Source organism: Callithrix jacchus, chromosome 12 (assembly GCF_049354715.1).
Source record: "Callithrix jacchus isolate 240 chromosome 12, calJac240_pri, whole genome shotgun sequence".
Taxonomy (NCBI): Eukaryota; Metazoa; Chordata; class Mammalia; order Primates; family Cebidae; genus Callithrix; species Callithrix jacchus.
In genome coordinates, this window is record NC_133513.1 from 21,299,546 (window position 1) to 21,321,924 (window position 22,379).

Here is a 22,379-nt window from a genome sequence, read left to right on the forward strand (position 1 = left end):
GTTCACCCCAGTCTCCAGAATTATAGGGGATATTAATAATGCTGGGAGGCTCAGCGCTGTGGCTCATGCCTGTAATCCCAGCACTTTGGGAAGCCGAGGTGGGGGGATCACTTGGGCTCAGAAATTCGAGACCACCCTAGACAACATAGTGAGACCCTGTGTCTACCAAAACTAAACAAGAAATTATCAGGGTGTGGCTATGTGTGCCTGTGGTCCTAGCTACGGGGAGGCTGAGGTGGGAGGGCTGCTTGAGCCCGGGAGGTCAAGGCTGCAGTGAACTGTGATTGTGCTACTGTACTCTGGCCTGGGCAACAGAGCGAGACCCAATCCCTAAAAACCAAAAACATAAATGAGAAACAAAATAACACTGGGAGATGGGAGCTGGTGGACAGATGCCCCAGCCTCCCTTTTCTTCCCAGGCCAATTCTGAGGCTCATTCAACAGAGGTCCTTAGAGGATTCCCAGCGCGATCGAGCCCCTGTTGCCTGTGGTGAGACCGGTTCATTAATGTACTTGCTTTATCATTTCCACCTTCTCAGTCTCATTCTCCCTTGCAGGGACCACCTCCCCAGTAAACCACCTGCACTGGAGCCCTTATCTCAGATTCTCCTTTCAGGGGAAGCCAAGTAAGATGTGCAGAAGGCATACCCGGTACCAAGAGGGCTTTGTACTCACTTGCTCCTTCTCCTGACAGCTCCATGAGGTACAGTCTCTTGCTATTTCTATTTCCCAGATGAGAAAAACCGAGGCTCATAAAAGCAATATAACTTGCTCAAAGCCACACACCTAGGAAGTGGCAGGGGCAGGATCTGAACACAGACATCTGCCTCCAGGGCCCAAATTAGTATATTCCTGGTGACTGAGGTAGGAAAGGGGATGGGAGAATCCCTCTTGCGGCCCCCTACATCCATCCAGCACATGGATTGTAGATTCAAGTGCTCTGGGGGGGGCCAGGGAATTAAGGTTACTGTGCTATACAGCAACTGGCTCAGGAGCGGTAGGGTGTGGTGGGGAGTGCGGTGAACAGACAAGTGGATCCCCATCTAAAGGGCAGCTGCAATGCCAGGAGGGGCCAGAGGCAGGGCCTTCCAGTGCACATGGGCTCAGGTCAGTTTCAGACCATGCAGCCCGGTGGAAAACTTGGACCAGTGATGCCAGATTCAGCTTTGCAAAAGAAGCCAGAAACTTGTATTGTTAAAACAAATTGGGTGGCAATTGGTGGGGGGGGGGGGAAGCTTAATAAAAATCCATATCTGAGGCTGGGCATATTGGCTTATGCCAGAGCTTTGGGAGGCTGAGGTAGGAGGATCATCTGAGCCCAGGAGTTTGAGACCTGTCTGGGCCACATGATGAGACACTGTCTTTACAAAAAAATAAAGTAATCAGCTGGACATGGTGGTACACGCATGCAGTCCCAGCTACTTGGGAGGCTGAGGTGGGAGGACTGCTTTAGCCCAGGAGTTCCAGGTTGCAGTATTGCAGTGAGCTATGATCACGCCACTGTACTTAGCTGGGAAACATAACAAGATCCTATCTAAAACAAACAAACAAAAAAAACCCCAAAACACAAAAGAACTCAAAACCCAAACCTTGCTGGGCATGGTGGCTCACACCTGTAATCCCAGCAGTTTGGGAGGTCAAGGAGGGCGGATCACCTCAGGTCAGGAGTTCAAGACCAGACTGACCAACATGGTGAAAGTCCGTCTCTACTAAAACTACAAAAATTAGCCAGGCCTGGTGGCGGGTGCCTATAATCCTAGGTACTTGGGAGGCTGCGGCAGGAGAATTGCTTGAACCCGGGAGGCGGAGGTTGCAGTGAACCGCGATTGTGCCATTGCGCTCCAGCCTGGGCAACAAGAGCGAAACACCGTCTCAAACAACCAACCAACCAACCCAAGCCCACATCTGGGTCAGTTTCAGCGTAGGAGCTAACATCTGTGGGCTCTGATCTTCTAGGACTGCCCAGGCACTGGGGCTGCCCATCCCCACTAGAGAGGAGGAAGAACGTCTTTTGGGATGAACGTCCCTGGGCCTCACCCAGCCGGGCAGTGCCCACTTTACCTGCATTGTGTTCATCCATGGAGAAGGCCTTGTTCTCCATATAGGCCCGTGGCAGCTGCACGTCCTCCTCGAAGGCCGTCTCTCGCATCCTGGGCTGCGACGTGTCAAAGTAGTTGGGTGTGTTCTCCTGCAGGGCCGGGAGAAGGGTGCAGTGGATCTCAGGGATGGCGTGGAAGACGACGAAGATCCAGCCGCTGGCCGCCAGCGTGATGGCCAAGGTGGGGTCGTTCCAGGCATCTCCCTGCTGCAGCGTGACATTGCCGAAGAGGTACATGGTGGTCCAGGCCACCCAGATGAGCACAGAGAGGAAGGCCGTGATGAGAAGGAAGGCCCCATTCAGCTTCCACCTCTTGAATTTGCCACACAGCGTGAAGAGGGCTAGCCCCAGGGTGACCACGAGCAGTACCATGTCATAGATGAGGGCCATCACGAAGTCCATGGGCTCGTAGGCGCAGGCTGGCCTCGTGTCACGCAGCACAGTGAGCACCAGCCACTCCACAGCGATGATGACCTGCACCAGCATGAGGCACAGAGCCAGGCCCACCAGCTGCCAGCCCGCAGGGCCCGTGCCATGCCGCACCAGCCTCCGCACGCGCCATGCCTGGCTCAGCAGGCAGGAGAAGCAGAGCGCAAAGAGGACGCCCCAGAGGAAGCGGCGGACAGAGCAGATGGTCTCGTCCTCCTGGATGATGAAGGCGAATGTCAGCCCGAAGAGGCCCAGGGTCCCCAGGAGGAAGAGAAAGTGGAGGCCCACGGGACTCTTCTTCTCCTTCTCCTTGATGAATGGCAGCCGCACCAGGAGGATGAGCATCAGGAGTAGCGTGATCAGGGCGCCCGCCCCAGCCACCGCCTCCACCACGATGCCCCAGATGGCGTCCAGGTCGCACAGGGACACGTACTGAGGGAGGAGGTCCAGCCCGCAGCCCCGGGACGTGCTGGCGTTTTCAGAGGCCACCGAGGTAATCACGAAGAGCAGGAGGAAGGTGAGCACCTGGTGAGCTCTCATCTTTCTCTCTGATGCCACGAACATTCTAGAAAAGCCAAGAGGGGGGGATGGTTGAGGGGAACCAAAGATCAATTCACTGGAAGACTCCCCCCTCTCCTGACTTCTTGAAGAGGACCTGCCTCATTTCAAACCTGCGAGTGCGCACAGCTCCTCTGCACACAGAGGAAAATGTGCCCCCTTCTCCAGGCAGGGAGGGCTTGGGTCCCATCTGTACCCTTGGCTGGGTACAGGGAAGAACCATGAATCATCTTTGCTGGTGGCTGGAGGACAGGGCGGGAAGGAGGCCAACTTCTTTGTGTACCCTTTTGTATTCTTGGAATTTCATACTCCATGCCACATCTGACCTCTCGAAAAATAAGGGGAAAAAATGAAACTTTAAAGAGACAGCCACGGGCCAAGTGCTGTGCTGGGAGAATGAGTGGCACGCATTACCCGGTCTCAGCTTCTTGAGGCTAACAGCTAACATTACTGCCGACTGACCCCGGGCCAGGAAATGGACGCATCCAGTCCTCACAATGCCCTGTGAGACAGCTCCTATTAGGACCTCCATCTTACATGTGACAATACAGGGTCTCCAGGAGGTGACAACCTTTGCACAAGGTCACACAACTCAACTCCTGGATTTGACCTCACTCCAAAGACTCACAGCATTGCTTTTTTCTCTTTCTTTCTTTCTTTTTTTTAAGATAGAGTCTCTCTGTTGCCCAGGCTGAAGTGCAGGGGCGCGATCTTGGCTCACTACAGCCTCTGCCTCCCACATTCAAGCAATTCTCCTGCCTAAGCCTCCTGAGCAGCTGGGATTACAGGTGCGTGCCACCATGCCTGGCTAATTTTTTTTTGTAATTTTAGTAGAGACGAGGTTTCGCTATGTTGACCAGGCTGGTCTCGAACTCCTGACCTCATGTGATCCATCCACTTCGGCCTCCCAAAGTGCTGGGCTGCCAGCATTTCAAATGTAGTAAACACAAAAGCAGCTGTCTTCCTTGGTTCCACGCTGAGTCTCTCCCTCACCTCCCACGCTTGCTCTCTAGAACATCTCTGGAGGATTCCCCGGAGTGCGTCTCTCCCTGGGAAACCTGCAGAATTCTCCCTGCTGCCTTCTCTCTTGCCGGGAGACAAGCTGGACACCACACAGCAGCCTCATTGACTTGGGCTAACCCAAGTCTCCTCTTGCCCCTCTGCTCCCTCTGCCTGGCCACTCCCCCTCCCTGTGCTGAGCTCAACTCTGATACTGTCACTCAGACCTTGGCCAAGGTCACACCCCACTCCTCTCCACCACAGCCTCTGGTCTAATCTCGTTGGTCACTTTCTGCCTATTTACTTTGTTTCTCCCTTCCCTTCCTCCTGTCCTCCCATCCTGACTTCCTTCATTGCAAGAAGTGGCAGGGCAGGGACACGGTCTCTCTTGTTCACCAGCGGACAAGGCTCCTTCAGTCTTGGCACGCCTGACATTTGGGCTGGATCGTTCTGTCGTGGGGGACTGTCCTGTGCTCTGGAGAATGTTTAGCAGCATCCCTGGGCTCTACCCACCAGATACTGGCAGCACGTCCCCTCCTCCAACTATGACAACCCAAAATGTCTCTAGACACTGCCAGATGTCCCCTGGGGGAGCAAAATTGCCTGGACAAGAACCACTGTTGTAGACTCAAGTGCAACATACAGCGCCTGGCATGAAGTAGATGTTTAGTAAATACTGAATGCATGGGAAACATAGTCAGGACCATCCTCTACCTCATGGATACCAGCTCCTGGTTTTGAAGGGAGCCTGATCTTTGGGAAAGCCACAGCCTGCACAGCTGGCTGGATGCTCGTTTCCAGGTATCTCAAGCCAGCCTTACTGCCCCAGCTCAGCTCACGTGTGGGGTTGCAACCAGCTGCCTTCCCGGGGCTCCAGTGCGTCCCTGGGGCTTCCCTAAGTAAATGCGGTATCGACCACGGAGAGCCTATGAGCATCTCAGATCCTGCCCTGGCTGTGAGGACCTTCCAGTGGCATAAATTATTGATGCTACTGAAGGAAAAGGTGCCTGAGGCTGTTGGGCTCAGGTCCTTTGCCTATTGATGAGAGGAGGCAGGCTCCGAATGGAAGACATCTGGCCAGCATCCTGCGCTGGCCTCCTGCTTAGGCACATTCAGGGGCGAGGACAGACTCCAAGCATTGACTGTCAGCCTGCAGCCCAGCACTTATTCGTGATCCTGTCATGTTGGTCGCCGGTGTGCCACTGCAGCTACTTACGCTTTGTCCACACGTCACCTGGGCAGTTATTTACTTAACTTTTGAATCAACTCTCTTAAAAGAAAACTAAACACATTCAAGTACTTATCTCCAGACATTTAAATTGCTCATTGAGGGCATGTGGGCTCATGCCTATAATCCCTGCAGTCTGGGAGGCTGAGGCAAGAAGATCACTTGAGGACAGGAGTTTGAGACCAGCCTGGCCAACATGGTGAAACCCTATCTCTACTAAAAATAAAAAAAATTAGCCAGGCGTGGTGCCACGTGCCTGTAGTCCCAGCTACTTGGGAGGCTGAGGCAGAAAAATCACTTGAACCCGGGAGGCAGAGGGAGGTTTCAGTGAGCCGAGATCATGCGACTGCACTCCAGCCTGGGCAACAGAGCAAGACTCTGTCTCAATAAATACATAAATAAAAAATAAAATAAAATTACTCGTGGATGTGACCCATGTTGCATACCCACTGGGCACATTTCCACCTATCACCCTTTGGAGAAACATCATCCTAAACACAACTGCTTGTCACGAGGTCCTAAAAGCCCACGGGGGATCAGAATTTATGAACTGGAGGTGTCAGAACAAAATGCCACCAGTCCCTGACCTGGTAGAGGGGGCCTGGAGTGGATTTCCCTGAGACATCTCATCAATGGCCAGCTCAGTGAAGAGAATTCTCAGCAAGTTTCAGCAAGCAATGCCCCAGGCAGCCTCTCTAATCCCAGCCAGCCCCAGGGTGGCTGTGAGGATGACAGGCAGGAATGTGCTCTTCAGTCCTGACTACTACCCCGTCCCCAACCCCTCCTCCCCCTGTAGGCCCCAAGTTCCAAATGAGGTGCAGTTTGGACCCCCAGGGGACATTTGAAAATGTCTAGAGACATTTTTGGTTATCAGAACTAGGGAGGGAGATGCAATTGGTATGGGGGATCTCAGAGACCAGGAACGCCACTAGACATCCTATAATAGGACAGCTCCTGCTGGAAAGGATTATCCGGACTACCGGTTAACTGTGCCAAGGTGGAGCAATTAAAGACAGGGTTGATGGGAAAGATGCCATGAACCCAGTCAGGCCCCTCAGCAGCAGGCCTGTACCCTGCGTCTCTTTGCAAGAACATGTTCTTTTTTTTTTTTTTTTTTGAAATGGACTCCCACTCTGTTGCCCAGGCTGGAGTGCAGTGGAGCGATCTTCGCTTACTGCAAACTTCACCTCCTGGGTTCAAGCAATTCTCTGTCTCAGCCCCCCGAGTAGCTGGGATTACAGGTGCCTGCCACCATGCCCGGCCAATGTCTGTATTTTTATTAGAGATGGGGTTTCTAATAAACCACGTTCTTGGCCAGGCTGGTCTTGAACTTCTGATCTCATGGTCCACCTGCCTCGGCCTCCCCAAGTGCTGGGATTATAGGTGTGAGCCACTGTGCCCGGCCAAGAACGTGGCCTGCTTCAACCGTTTGCATTCACTCTCGGAGGGGGACCTCTTTTCTGGGCCTGGCTGCAAATTGGGACTTTGGTTTCTCCGGCTCCTCCCACTTCCTGCTCAGCCGTGCAGCCACAGCAGAAAACCTGTATGGAGGGTGCCAACACCAAGATGGCAGCCAAGCTTCTGAAATGGTGCGGAGCTCTGTGGCCCTGGTCCAGGTCTCCAGCTCCCGACTCCTCTCCGACATGGGAAGTGGATACACTCTTGCCTTCTGTATTCATCTCTGAGGGTAGAACTCTGTCTTCCGGGACAGCTGTTGTTTTTGCTGTCCAGCATCCGGTTCTCCCACTTCTGGAGAGAGTACCTGATTCTTCCTTGGAGAGAGCTACCTTGTATCTGTCCCAGGCCTGGCCAATCAGAGCATTTGTGCTACCGTAAGCCACAGTGAGTGACCCATGAACAGGCACGTGAGACCCTGAGCCAGACCCATGAGAATCAGCTTTAGGATTGTTCTAGCACTCACTGGAAGGAGGTCTTCCCTTTCTGCTGGGGTTGAGAAACTACGAGGATGGAGGCCGGAAGCTAGAGAACACATTTGCCATCATGGGGTGAGAACCTGTCTGAGAGTAGAGCTGTGTCAGAGGAAACGGCTATGGGATGGGCAACGTCCTAATACACTGAATGGCTGGATTCATCCATGCCTGAAGCCAGCCTGGTGTTTGCAGTTCCAGCAGCCAATTAACTCCCCCTAGTTCCCCCCGCTCCCTTTTTTAGGATTAAGCCAGTTTGAGCTGGGTTTCTATTCCTTGCCAACAAAGAAGTTCTAGTATTCTTCCCACATCTTATGGCCCCCTTCTTCCAGGAAGTCCTCCCTACCCAACATCTGAGCATATAGATGCAATGGATGGCACCATTTGTCTTTTTTTTTTGAGACGGAGTTTCGCTCTTATTACCCAGGCTGGAGTGCAATGGTGCGATCTCGGCTCACCGTAACCTCCGCCTCCTGGGTTCAGGCAATTCTCCTGCCTCAGCCTCCCGAGTAGCTGGGATTACAGGCACGCGCCACCATGCCCAGCTAATATTTTGTATTTTTAGTAGAGACGGGGTTTCACCATGTTGACCGGGATGGTCTCGATCTCTTGACCTCGTGATCCGCCCGCCTCAGCCTCCCAAAGTGCTGGGATTACAGGCTTGAGCCACCACGCCCGGCCCCCATTTGTCTTAAGTGGGTCATTATCATTGCCAAGGCTTCCCATGAGGTGACAGCCACCCCACTCCATAGAACAATGCCGAGGATGGTTGGGGAGGGGTGTGACACACTGCCTCAAACACCGAAGCTAAGGCAGCTCATCTAGGATTTCTGGGGGAATTCATAAATGCCCCCCCAGAGTTGTCTATTGCAGCCAAAGTGACAACAACAATAACTAGTTAACCCTTACAGTGCTGGAGAGCTGGCACTCCGTGTACTCCATGTATATGAATACCTAATGGTCCACATTATAATTCTATAAGGTAAGTACTATTACTGTCTCCATTTTACAGGAGGTAAAACCTGCTACAGGGAGGTCAGCAGGCTTGTCCAAGGTCACGCAGCTACAAAGAGGTGACGGCAGGAAGCAAGCAGTTGTACTGGGCTTTTGCTACACACTGAAGTCCTAGAAGTATCACTTGCTGAGTCTTTGGCTGGCAAGTCAATTACGGTAGATTCTCCCTGGCCTGCCGTGGTGACCAACGCCTGTAATCCCAGCCCTCTGGGAGGCCGAGGCAGGCAGATCACTTAGGGTCAGGAGTTCCAGACCAGTCTGGCCAACATGGTGAAATCCTGTTTCTACTAAAAGTATAAAAATTAGCCAGGGTTGGTAGCATGTGCCTGTGACCCCAGCTACTTGAGAAGCTGAGGCAAAAGAATGGCTTGAACCTGGGAGGTGGAGGTTGCAGTGAGCCAAGATTGTGCCACTGCACTCCAGCCTGGGCAACACAGTGAGACTCTGTTTTTCTTAAAGTAGATTCTCCCTGTCCTTGTCAATACTTTTGATTGTTGTCTTTGTAGCGTGTACCTCAATTTTCAATTATTTTATTTTATTTTTTTGAGACAGAGTCTTGCTCTGTCGCCCAGATCAGAGTGCAGCGGCTCAGTCTCGGCTCACTGCAACCTCCACCTCCTGGGCTCAAGCGATTCTCCTGCCTCAGCCTCCCAGCTAGCTGGGATCACAGACACCCGGCTAATTTTTGTATTTTGGTAGAGATGGGGTTTTGCCATGTTGGCCAGGCTGGTTTCGAACTCCTGACCTCAAGTGATCTGCCCACCCCGGCCTCCCAACGTGCTGGGATTACAGACCTGAGCCACCATACCAGGCCAGATTATTTTATTTGGATTACTCTTTTGGTCTGTTCCTCACCTCCTCCCTCAACCCCTACCCCACGCCCAGGACCTTGTCTGTCTTGTTCTGCACCAATTCCCCCATGCCTGGCACATGGGCAGTGCTCACAGTCCAGTTGCTGAATGAATGGATAAATGTGATCTCCAAACCTCACATCACCACAAAAGGGCGGGTGTTCTCATTCCCATTTACAGAGGAGGAAACTGAGGGTCTGAGAGGTTTACGTCAAAGTTTGGTTCTTGGCCTGGCAAGAGCAGCAGCATCACCCGGGGGCTCCTTAGAAATGCAGATTCTCAGGGAGTGGGTCCAGCCTCCAGTGCTTCCACAAGTGCTGCAGGCAATGCTGGGCTGTACTGAGGCTGGATACACAAGGACACGGACAGCAGCGAGAGCTGAAACCCAGGGCCCCAGCTCCTTCACCTCCCCAACCCAGCCCAAGAGAAGGCAGGCGATGCCCATGATCCACTGTGCCCCCTGGCAGGTAAGTCCCCATCCTGCTAAATTAGCCACCTGGTGCCTCCCACCCCTGAGAACTGGGCAGCTCTCCAGGAGCCCCAAAAGGAACAATACCAGATTAGAGGTTTCGAGTCAGCCTCGAGGCGGGGCTGATTGGGACGGGATGAATATATGGCAACAAACCCGTGGGATGCAGCCGTGTGCTTCTCAAAAGGAGCAATGAATAAATGTGAACGAGCGCACAAGACCCAGCTCACATGCTAATTACCTCTGCTGCCAGCCAGGCTCCTAGAAATGTGACTCACTCAGATGCTCTCAAATATACTGCATCTCTCTCTCTCTCTCCTCTCTCTGTTTGTCTCTCTCACACACACACACTCTCCAGAGGGGCCGGAAGCAGCTAGCAGGTGGAGGAACAGCATACTCTCTCTCCACGTGCTGGGGTCTAAGAGATCAGAACGCAGGCGGGCAGGATTCCTTGCATGAGAAGGAAAACAAGGCCTGCCCAGAGGCTACACCAAGGCCATACCTCAGAGTGAACTTAGCATATCAGACCTCCCAGTTTCTGATATGGGTTTAGGACAGTAGTTAACAGGGTAAGTACTTTATATAAAGTGTCTATTCAATAAATTAAAAAGGCCAGGTGCGGTGGCTTACACCTGTAATCCCAGCACTTTGGGAGGCCCAAGGCAGGCAAATCGCTTGAGCCCAGGAGTTGGATGCCAGCCTGGGCAACATGGTGAAACCCTGTCTCTACAAAAATACAAATATTAGGTGGCATGTGCCTGTAATCCCAGCTACTCAGGAGGCTAAGGTGGGAGGATCACTTGAGCCCAAGAGTTTGAGGCTGCAGTGAGCCGTGATCCCAAGTGACAGCATAAGACCCTGATCAAAATATAATAATAACAAAAGGAAATAAATACATAGACAAAAAAGATTGGCAAATGCCCCCTTGTCTGAGGTGCTGAGCTCTTCTGAAATGGATTTTTCTAGAACGGGCGGTTGCCACGGAAATGGTGTTGTAATGAGGTGGCTTGCCTAGGTGTTTCTCCACTGCTGGCTTCCAAGCTCAAGTAATCCAGCACTCTGGGAGGCCAAGGTGGGAGACTGCTTGAGGCCAGGAGTTCAAGAGCAGCCTGGGCAACATAGCAAGACTCTGTCTCTGTTATAAATAAAATAAAATAAAGTTTAAAAAGAAAAGACTGTGTTGGAATGAGGTTGATCGTTTGTTCACTGCTGGCTTCTAGCCTTCCCCATCACACACCGACCAAAGAGCTCGCCAAGATGGTGTGAAGGGGAGACGCTTTTAGGGGTGGTTGGCCCTGGGGACTCCCAGCACCAGCAGCAGGTGCTCTAAGTGGGAGCCTCGCTGTGGAGGAAGAGCCCAGGGCAGAGGACCTTGGGGTGCTCTGAAACCAGGCGTCTCTCTTGCAGAGCCCCGACACCCAGAGACCAGACACCAGCCATTCTCTTGGGAACCAGCATCCCCATCTTCCCTTTCCCCCTCAGGAAAGGGGACATGTTCTAGACAGTACAAAACCGTTCTAGAACATTCTTACTGGCCTTGCTCCAGCTACTACCAGGGAGCTCTACCCTGGCTTCCTTCGCCCTCAGCCATGTCCCCTCCCAGTGTCTAGCAAGTTAGAGGCATCTTAACCCACCTTCTCTAGGATCGCGGTAGGCATTGGAACACAGAAGGGAAAGATAAAATGAGCAGTAGGGGTGGGTGGGTGGATTTCCTAGCTCTGCACATATACCCAGTACCCAGTACCCATATGAATACAGGTACACAGTTTACACTCCCATCAGACTGAAAGGCCTCAGTGGGAAGTAGGCCAGAAGCGGAGAGTCAGACAGAACTGTGACATTGGGCATTACATAACCTCTCTGAACCTCAGTCTCTTCATGTGTAAAATGGGGATAATGATAGCGCTGTCTTACAAGGCTGGTGAAAAGTACATGTAAAATACTCAGTTTGGGCCTGGTGTGATGGCTCATGCCTATAATCCCAGCACTATGGGCAACATAGGAAGACCGTCTCTATTATAAATAAAATAAAATAAAATAAGAAAAGTCAGGTTGGTGCCCGACACAGAGGAAGCAACAGCTTTTTAGTGAATTACTTGTTAAAAACACAATCACGGCTGGGCATGATGGCTCATGCCTGTAATGCCAGCACTTTGGGAGGCTGAGGTGGGCAGATCACTTGAGGACAGGAGTTTGTGACCAACCTGGCCAACATGGTGAAACCCGGTCTCTATTACAAAGACAAACATTAGCCAGGTGTGGTGGTGCACACCTGTAATCCCAGCTACTCAAGAGGGTGAGGCAGGAGAATCTCTTGAATCCGGGAGGCGGAGTTTGCAGTGAGCCGAGTTTGTGCCACTGCACTCCAGCCTGGGGGACAGAAAGTTAAACTCTGTCTCAAAAAAGAAAAGACAAACATGATTTTCATTTTCCTGTTAGGACAATGAAGGCAGAGAGGTCAGAAGAACTGTCCAGAGGCTTACTGGAATTTACAGGCCAGCCTGGGACTAGAACCCATTTCTCCCAGCTCCTGACCTCAAGGCCTTTCCGCTGCATCCCTGTTCTGAACCCTCCGTGTCTGGCAGAGGCCCAGGATGGAGCTGCAGAGTCGTCTCCCCAAGCACCTCAGCATCACACTCGGTCCCTGCTCACTCCATTTCCTGCTCTGCAGGATTAAACTGTTACAAGGTTTCCTGACTTTAAGCTCTTTCCCAGACCCGCAGTTCTCACCCTTTGATACCTTTTCCAAGTTAGAAGATCTCCTAATCTTCCTTTCCCATTGCTGACTAGACCACTGGCAAATTTGAGGGCTCTCAAATTACAGAATCCTCCTAGGTTAGTAAACAGGGTTGCAAGAACACAAGCTCTGTGATCCATGAATATGCAAAACAGCTCCAGTCCTGTAAATAAAAGCAATCATTTAAATGCAAATTGCATCCTAGCTGCCCAATCCACTGTGGTCCGTTCCTCTTAGGCTGTAATTCCGAGGAGAAAATGTGACTAACTCGGAATCCCCAGGAAGCTATGTGAGAAAGTGCTTATGGGGCTGTGGGGCTCTGGGTGGCTCGGTTAGGGTGGATACAAACTGCTTCTAAGTCGGGAGTGGATTTTAAAGCCTGAGCTGCTCCTCCAGTTGGCTTGCCGTGGCTGGCCAGGCTCAATGTGGTCCCCCAAGGCTGGACAGAGCCCCTTGGAGGCTCCCAGCATCTCTATCCCCACGGGCAGAATGGAAAAGGGGGCTATTTTCCATATCCTTGTGGACATCAGGGGAGCATCTACAAATCAGATCCCATGGCCTCCTGCTCAAAACCCTCCAAAGGTTCACTGGTCCAAACAGAATAAACCCTAAACTCCTTTCCATGGCCCCAAATATCGTGACCTGGCTGGTCCCTACCATTCCCCTATCCCCACCCCCAAATCTGCCTAGAGCTTCAGCCACAATGGCCTTTGTTCAGTTCCTCTAAGCTCATTCGCACCTTCAAGCTTTTGCACTCAAAGTGCCTTCCTCCAGGATCAGTCTCCCCCAAGACCTCCCAGCGACGCCCCGCCTCTAGCTGGGCTCCCCTCAAACGTCACTCCCCCAGCAGTCTCCTCAGGTACCTACGCCCCTGTCACCTTCTTTTACATCACCCCATCTGATTTTCTGGCGGTCCTTATCCCAATCGGATTTCAGAACCATTTGCTACGGGTTTGTTTAGGGTTTGTGCACTCACCTCCCCAGCTCCGGGAGAGCAGCGGTTTGTCCGTTTCATACAAGGCAGTGTCTAGGCACCTGGCACGTCTTGAAATACCATACTAATCCAATGAAGATTCCGAGTTTATCTTTCTAACAAAACTGGCTGTCTTGCTGCTTGTGCCCCAAATGGCCGGTCCTTCCCCCTGGAATCTCCTTCCCTTCCCAACTTAGCTGACCCCTTTCCAGACTTAGAGCAGGGAGCAGAGAGGAAACTGTTCACTCCACAGTCTTAAGATACCAAACTGGCCGGGAGGGTTTCCAAACGACAGATGCCAATTTGCATTCTATTTACATTTCATTTGCATGCAGTGTAACTCAAAGCCTGAATCCCCCGCAAGCCCAGCGTCCCCACCGAAGAAACTTCTGAATTAAGAAGGTTCCTTGGCTGAAGTGCCGGGGTTTTTGTGCCAGATCCCTCCCCCACTGCTCTTGTCTTTGAGGGGTCCCCCAGAGCTTTCTGGGCTCTGTTCAGGTGCCCCCCGGCCTGGTGCAGTTGGGCGGCAAATGTGGCGCGTTGGCTGGGGCCCCAGGCGGGGACTCCGCTGCCCGCCACACTCCAGGGGCCTTTGTCCGAGCTCCAAGGAGCCGCCCCCTTAGCGAACGGGGGACGTGAAAGCGGGGACTGGCTAGGCCTGGGTGTGACCAAGCAAGGACGGAGGAGTGAACCCGCTGCACAGGGGAGACTTCTGGGGCAAGGTCGGTGGTCCTCCTCCACCCCGGGCGCTCTAATCGGGGCCAAGGCCGGAGCAGGCTCCTCTCGAGAGCTCTCTTTTCGGCCCAAGCGCTGGGGACCTCGGGATGTGTGGGGTCCTCGTAGGGCTGGAAGCCCGTGTTCCCCAAGGAGAGGAGACAGAGCACAGGTCTAGTCCTTACCCCCAGCCTAGCCACCTCTCCTAGAGGTCTCAGTGCCCCCAGTCTGGAAGGGCACCATTCCCCCCACCCCGCGCCATTGTATGCAGTCGCCCCCCCTTCCCATTCCTCCCAGTCACCAGCCCAGGTCTCAGCTCTGCCCTCTCCCCGCCTCCTCCCGCGGTGTCCCCCCTCCCCTTGCTCAGTAATGCGCACTCACTGCCGGCTGCGGGCTTGGCCCCCAGTCCCCGCGACAGGTGCTGTTGTTCTCCCCCAGAGTCCAGCCCTTGCGCCCCCGGCTGCGCCTGCCCTGTCCACGGTCAGCCCCCCACGCGGCTCCAGGACCAGCCCGCAACTCCTCACACGCGAGGCGTCACTAGGACATGGCTGGGCTCCTTTATGTTCCCAGCTGCCGTTCACCTGTGGTCGGCCCGAGACCCTCCTGGGAGACTTGGATCTCTACCGGATCCAGTCACAGTCCTTCCAAGTAAAGATCCCCGTCCCCTCGCCTCCCCCGCCCAGCCTTCTACGGCTCCGCTCCCACGGCACAGGATTCCTCTCGCCCAGATCCCGCATCTCCCCTAGCAATGAACTCCCTGGCTGGGGATGGAGGGACGCTTATAAAAACACAAGAGGCGGACCCTCCCCATCCTCCGAAATCCACGGCGGGAAAAGTTTCTGGGGTCCCCACGGTGTCCTTCACCGTATCCGCGCCGCTCGCACTCACCGACCCCCGCGACCCCGCAGCGCCGACGCTCCCGCTGGCCTTCGGCCCGAGTCACATCTCTGCAGTACGGCCGCGGCCCCCGCTACACGCACACCGGCCTGCGGGTCCAGCTTCACTGCAGCGCCTGCCAGAGCCGCCGCCGCGCGAGGCGCCCCCTGGCCCGGCCCGCGCTACAGCAGCGGCCGCGGCCCCGCCCCCGCCCCCGGCCGGCCCCGCCCCCGGGCCTCCGCTCCCCACCCCGGTCCCCCCAACCCCAACAGTGGTTCCGCGCGGGGCTAGGCGCCGCCTGCCTGCACCTCCGGGGCCCAAGCTTGTGGCTTCCAGCCCGGATCGCTGAGACGATCACCCCCACCTCCCGTGTCCCCAATTCGGGGACATTTGCCCCACAACCACAGTGCGCCAGTGAACAGTCCAGACGAGCCTGCAACTCCCCAGGGTAGATCCATTTGCAGGAACACCCCCCTCCGTCCAATACACTTACCGAGTGGGACCGCGACCGAGGGGTACGGAGGGGTCCCAGTGCAGGAGGCTTCCTGTGCCCAGGCCACGCTCCAAGGTGGGTTCATAAGCAGTAACTTCCCCGAAACACACCAGCGCCGGGTCCAGGATGCGGAGAGGATCAATCCCGCCGAATATCTTCCAGAGTCACCAACGCCCAGGTGTACACTTAGGCACACGCACACCGTTAGGCCTCCTCGAGGCAGGTTCCCTCCTGGACACACTCCTCTCTCTCCTCTGTACCCACCTCCCAGGTGTCCTTGTCCCCTAACGCACACTGAGCCCAACACCCGCGTCCTCGGCGCCTTCAAACACACACGTCCACACGGGGCATCCCTCACGTGCGTCCCTACGCAGGATCGCCACCACCCCTACCGCACACATCACCCACGTACGCACACATCCACAGCCTTGCAGGGGGCACACGCTCTGCAGGCGTTCAGGGCACAGCCCGGACGCGTGTCTGCGGGGAGGCCGTGGGACTTGCTTTAAGGAGGGGTACGGGACAGCCTTCCGCCTGGGCACGGAGTCCCCCTCACCCTGTCCTAGTCCACTGGCCTCTCCGAGGTCGGCAATGCCTCGCCCAGGCTTGGGAGCTGCGCTCCCACACCCCATATAGGGCTGGTTACCTGGGTGACCTTCGGACCAGCAAACCCCGGGCAATTTCAGGTGGCCCCCCGAAAACCAGAAACAGACCTTTGAGCAGCATCCCTTCCCCGCACTCCAGATTCTCAGGGTGAGATTTCCTCCCCCACTCCGCGGTTCCCACACCGCCCGCCCCCCCCCCGCCCGCCCCCCCCCCCGCCCCCACTCGTCGTCACAACCCTCCCAGCCACGTAAGACACCATAGTAAGAGGACAGACTCCTGCTCCTCTCTCCCGGGGGCTGCAGGAAGGTGGGACGAAGAACCCTGCCCTCTGGGAATAGTTTCAGTCTCTGATCTTTGGGGACAGTGGCCTTCCAGATACTCTCCCATCCCTTCCCGCAAGCCTCCAGCCTCCCAGTTCCGGTCTCGGTTAGGCCACATCCCCCTTGGGCAAGTCTCTCTGGGATACCTTTTATTATAGTCAAAGGAAAATGGAAGGGAAGAACCATAAAGGCAGTGTTCCCCCTCCCCGCGACTGGTTTATTTGCGTGGATCCTCAGAGCCTAGAACAGTGCCAGGTACACAGTAGGTGTTCATCAAACATTTGCAGGACGACCCTTTCCTAGTGTGTTCCCGCCAGACTGCTCATTTGGAAAGTGGATGAGCACTGCCACCTGGTGGCAGCTCTTGGAACTGACGCCGAGATCCTTTTGCAAACGCAGGCAAGTTCACTTTTGTGAGCCTCAAGTCCTCAATGTCTGTGAAATGGAGATTTTTTTGATCGTACGTGCCTGTTGGGGTTGTTGTGAAGGTCTAACACATGTTACATGTAAAGTGCTTCACGCAGGGTCTGGCATGTGGAAAGCCCTTAGTATGAAATGATTAACACTGCAGTTAGGGTTACATTCCCTTTCCCACTAGTTTTACAGAGGACCCTGACTGTGATGGTCAGTTTCGCTTTGGGTGATGACACCACAGGAAGCACAGAGTGAAAATGAAGGAGGACACTGAGTGACAGGGGCATTCCTTCCATTCCTTCCATCCCTCCAAAAAAGTTCAAACACCCATGGATGATAATAATAAAAGTAATAGCTGAGCACATAGTGCTTGCTGTGAGCTAGGAGCTATTCTAAGTGTTCTGAATTATTTTTTCTTTTCTCTCTCTCTTTTTTTTTTGAGATGGAGTTTCACACTGTCACCAGGCTGGAGTGCAGTGGCATGATCTCGGCTTACTGCAATCTTCACCTCCTGGGTTCAAGCGATTCTTCTACCTCAGCCTCCCAAACAGCTGGGACTATAGACACCCACCACCATGCCTGGCTAATTTTGTACTTTTTTTTTTTTTTAGTAGAGATGGGGTTTCACCATATTGTCCAGGCTTATCTCGAACTCCTGACCTCCTGATCCACCTGCCTTGGTCTCCCAAAGTGTTGGGATTACAGGCATGAACCACTGCATCCGGCCTTAAATTCTTTAACTCATTTAATTTTTCCAATAACCCTTTAGGCCAGAAACTATTATTCTCCCTATTTTACAGATGGAGACACTGAGGCTAAGAGGAGTTAAATACTGCCCCAGGGTTAGACAGTTGGCAAAGACAGAATCCAATCCAGGCCATCTGACTCCAAAGGCCATATTCTCAACCAATGGTTAAACTGGTGTCATTTGCTGCCAGGTCAGACAATGTCACAAGGAGCCTCACCTCCTGGGAGAGTTCACCACTGTCTCAGGGTGATCAAACCCAATCCCAGGGCCAGGTAGAAAGGGTGTGGCCCCTTTCCCTTCTCCCTTCCCTTCCTTTTCTCCCGACTCGACTCTGTCACAGAAGCCACTCTCTATCTTCATAGAAGGTTTCTGCTTTACCCTTTGGGAGGCTGAGGTGGGCGGATCGCCTGAGATCAGGAGTTCGAGCCCAGCCTGGCCAAGATGGTGAAACCCCTTCTCTACTAAAAAGATAAAAATTAGCCAGGCATGGTGTCACATGCTTGTAATTGCAGCTACTTGGGAGGCTGAAAAGGCAGGAGAATCGCTTGAACCTGAAAGGCAGAGGTTTCGGTGAGCTGAGATCGCGTCATGGCACTCCAGCCTGGGTGACAAGAGCGAAACTCCGTCTCAAAAAAAAAAAAAAAAAAATGGTTTCTGCTTTGCCAGTTTACTACTAGAAGGTCCCTTGCTGTGTCCCCAAAACAAAGGAACTGTCTGCCCCCAAGCAAACTCAAGCCTCTACCCCTATGTAAAACAAAGAATGATTTGAATGGTTGCAATTCTAGGTTATGTATTTATAGGTGTCTATGAACTTCCCTGGTGGAGGTTTCAGAAATGTCAGACTATTTATCTTTACTCAGTTATGAAGCTTAGAGTGATGTGGGATCCACTTTAAGAGAGAGGGCAGAGGCCGGGTGCCGTGGCTCATGCCTGTGATCCCAGCACTTTGGGAGGCTAAGGCAGGTGGATCACCTGAGGTCAGGAGTTTGAGAGCAGCGTGGCCAACATCATGGTGAAACCCCGTCTCTACTAAAAATACAAAAGTTAGCTGGGTGTGGTGGTGGGTGCCTGTAATCCCAGCTACTCAAGAGGCTGAGGCAGGAGCTGTCTGAACCTGGGAGGTTGAGGTTGCAGTGAGCTGAGATCACACCACTGCACTCCAGCCTGGGCAACAAAGAGCAAAACTCCGTTTCAAAAAACAGAGAGAGAGAGAGAGAGAGAGAGAGAGAGAGAGAGAGGGAGAGAGAGAGAGACAGAGAGCGCGAGTGAGCGCAGAGGCAGAGCCTGGATGTGCCAGCCCGAGTCCAGGCTCTAACCACTGCCCTATCCTGCTATCTTACCCCTGGGCAGGAATCCTATGATCAGCTATACTTTCTCTTAGTTTTTCCTTAGTACACTGTGATGTGCTTCCAAATCACCCAGGTTCTTGTCCAAATGAACATTCTGGTTCAGAGGGAGGGAGAGGATTCTGTACCCCCAAAAGCTCCCGGTGGACTGCCAGAGCCAGGACTGCACTCTCAGTGGTAAGATCTTGGCCTGGCCCTTCTCGGTCCTGGCTGCTCATGAGAATAACCTGAGTCAAAAAACAAAAAAAAAAAGAAAAAAGGGTGTCTGGGTACTTCCCTGGACCAATTCAATTAAATAAGAATCACCGGGTCTGCAGGCTGAAGCAGCCTCGGACCATTGCTAAACAGGGTGGGAGGAGATTCAGAAACACTGAGGATGAAATCTCCACATGGCCACGTCTCCTTAGAGAAATCACTGTTTTTCTGCATCTTGGTTTCTGCATCTATGAGAGGAAGGGGCTCATATAGTCTCCACCTGTTGGAGCCGTGTGTAGCAGCCAGGTGATCTCAGTCAGTGCCCAGTAGGGGTCGGGTGTCGTTTTAATTTAAAAGGGCTTGGAGAGTTGAGTCAAGAGACCAAACCTGGTTGCTAGTTACTTGTTATTCTTTTGGTGAGTACTAATTGGGTGAAAACATGAAAAAATGCTTGTTTCTTTTTGCTCTGTTTTTTTTTTTTTTTTTTTTTTTTTTTGAGATGGAGTCTTGCTCTGCTGCCCAGGTTGGAGTGCAGTGGTGTGATCTGGGCTCACTGCAACCTTCACCTCCCGAGTTCAAGCAATTCTCCTGCCTCAGTCATCCTAGTAGCTGGGACTACAGGTGCACATCACCACACCTGGCTAACTTTTGTATTTTTTAGTAGAGATGGAGTTTCAACACATTGGTCAGGCTGGTCTCGAACTCCTGACTGTAAGTGATCCACCTGCCTCGGCCTCTCAAAGTGCTGGGATTACAGGTGTGAGCCACCGCGCCTGGCCTCCACTCTCTCTCTTTCCTCAATGTACCAAGTCGTTCTTGAAGTGTTGTCCAGGGAACCTCTCCGCCCATCTGCAAGATCAAAACCGTTTTTGTAATAGCAATAAAACCTTATATTCCCCTTTCACTCTCATGAGCGTACAGTGGAGTTTCCCAGGGGCTTTTGGATATGTGATTCTGCAACAGACCGATGGCGGGAGCAGATGTGAAGGTCCTGCTGTTTTCTATTAAGTCAGGCATTTCAGAGATTCTGAAAAATGTAAACTATCGCTGTGCTTCTCACTCACGGCTTTCTCTTTTGGAAAATATAGTCATTCTTCATAAAACCTTTTATGTTAACATGTAATAGGTTTATTGTATAAGTACTTTTAAATTTCTTTAGCTTTAATTTGAAATAGGGTGAATTTTGGTAGGTATTTACCTACCAATATTACCTCTCCAAGTCCTTTAATTTTATTTATTTATTTATTTGAGATGAACTCTCACTCTGTCACCCAGGCTGGAGGGCAGTGGCATGATCTCAGCTTGCTGCCAACCCTGTCTCTCAGATTACTGTGTCTCAGCCTCCTGAGTAGCTGGGATTACAGGTGTGTACCACCACACCTGACTAAGTTTTTGTATTTTTAGTAGAGATGAGATTTCACCATGTTGGCCAGGCTGGTCTTGAACTTCTGGCTTCAAGTAATTCACCAGTCTTAGCCTCCCAGAGTGCTGGGATTACAGGTGTGAGCCATCACACCTAGCCTCCAAGTTCTTTTAAATGAGAACAATAGCTCTTAATTTTTACTGGGCACTGACTCTGTCCGAGGCAGGATATAAAGTATCGGCATATACCTAAACAAAAACTCTTTGGGGGTCTTCCACTAGTTTATCAGTTTTAAGAGTGTGAAAGTGTCCCAAGGCTGTGAAGATTGAGAACCACCACTCAAGGAACACTTATCTAGAACCACCTCTCCAAAAAGAGTAACAGTCATGTAGCATTTACAGTTTGCCAGGCACTGTTCTAAACACTTTGTACACACACAGACACACACACACACACTCGAACAGAAATAAACTTTCTGATTCTCTTGATAATCCTATTACGTGTACTATAGCCCCATTTTACAAAAGTGCATGTCGAGGCATAGGGAACTATTCAAGTCCCTGACAGAGGCCATGGGCCTGGGCTTGGTGTGCAGAAGAGCCTCCTCTAGAGGTCCTCTTGCGGCTGGGCCTTGTCTCTGTTCTGTCCCACTGCTGGGAGGGGGAGTGCTCTTCTCTCTGTTTCCACATTTCTTACTGAGGGCTTGGCCCAGCCAACTGTGAAAGATTGTACCAGACAGGCCAGGCTGAGGTGGGAGCTTCGAGGTGCGGCAGGGAGCCTGAGGTGACTCAAGTTACATAAGGGCCCCTGGGACAGGGGACAGTTATGTAATGGTGGGGAGAGGAGGGCAGGGATGGTGCAATGAGGGCTTGGGAAGACGCTGGGAGCTGGAAGAGGAGAGGGGAGGAGAGAGCAGAGGAAATTGTCCTTTGCCAGCCAGGGTGGCTGCCATGCAGGAGGAAACTGGGACGGGGGAGGAGGTTCTTCTGTCCTGTTGCCGCCCCCCAGTGCCAGGGCTTCTGGCCTGACAGGCTCCATCCTCTGCTCTCCTGGCCCCACTGAGTACAGGTGATTCTGGAAGTCCTCTCATATCTTTTTACCAAACTCCTTGACTCTTTAATTAACCAGAGTCCATTTCTGCTGCTTGCAAAGAAGAACCGGAAGTGATACCGAGCCCTTTCCTGTCCAAATGCCTGAATGGATAGGGATCTGGAAACTTCCAGGCACATAGTAGTTGCTCAGTGTCTGCACATTGAGTGGATAAGAACACAATGGTCGGGTGCAGTGGCTCATGCCTATAATCCCAGCACTTCGGAAGGTGGAGGTGGGAGGATCACCTGAGCCCAGGATTTTGAAACTAGCCTGGCCAACATGGCGGAACCCAGTCTCTACAGAAACAAAAACAAAGCAAACAAACAAAAACCTAAAAAATTAGCCAGGCATGGTGGTGTGTACCTGTGGTCCCAGCTACTCAGGAGGCCGAGGCAAGAGGATCACTTGGACCTGGGAGGCAGAGGTTGCAGTGAGCCAAGATTGTGCCACTGCCCTCCAGCCTGGGCAGCAGAGTGAGACTGTCTCCCTCAAATAAAAATGAGTCAAGTAAGGTATTTTGTTCTCTCAGTTTGAACGATCAGGACAGAGACCAGAACTTCTCTGATGTACTGGAATAATCTTCAGTGAAACTGGAGTCTGAGCTTGTGTCCTGGATTTCGTGCTAGGGCTGCGACTTTGCTTTCTTTTCTTTTTTCTTTTCCTTTTTTTTTGAGACAGAGTCTCGTTCTGTCACCCAGGCTGGAGTGCAGCAGCGCAATCTTGGCTCACTGCAACCTTCGCCTCCCAAGTTAAAGTGATCCTCCCACCTCAGCTTCCCGAGGAGCTGGGATTGCAGGCAAGTGCCACCATGCCCAGCTAATTTTTGTATTTGTTATAGAGACAGGGTTTCACCATGTTGGCCAGGCTGGTCTCCAACTCCTGACCTCAGGTGATCCACCAGCCCTCCCAGAGCACTGGGATTACTGGC

The 22,379-nt window shown here is 52.6% G+C and overlaps 1 protein-coding gene across 10 annotated transcripts in view; it reads right to left on the bottom strand.

Moving 5' to 3' along the window:
- Positions 1–16,392, bottom strand: part of GPRC5B (G protein-coupled receptor class C group 5 member B) — a 30,078-nt gene extending 13,686 nt beyond the window's left edge. Inside the window, exons 1-3 of one of the 10 annotated variants that reach the window (XM_078344827.1) lie at positions 16,230–16,392; positions 15,368–15,552; positions 2,062–3,092 (exon numbers count right to left, since the gene is read on the bottom strand). In XM_078344827.1, coding sequence (XP_078200953.1) covers positions 2,062–3,091 — 1,030 coding nt within the window. In that variant the 5' untranslated portion in view covers position 3,092; positions 15,368–15,552; positions 16,230–16,392. Of the gene's footprint in view, positions 1–2,061; positions 3,093–12,304; positions 12,475–13,287; positions 13,555–14,379; positions 14,532–14,886; positions 15,032–15,367; positions 15,553–16,013; positions 16,123–16,229 lie in introns of those variants that run through there. The other 9 variants (XM_078344825.1, XM_035267109.3, XM_078344821.1 and 6 more) reach the window with 9 other exon arrangements.
- Between the last annotated feature and the right edge of the window lie 5,987 nt (positions 16,393–22,379).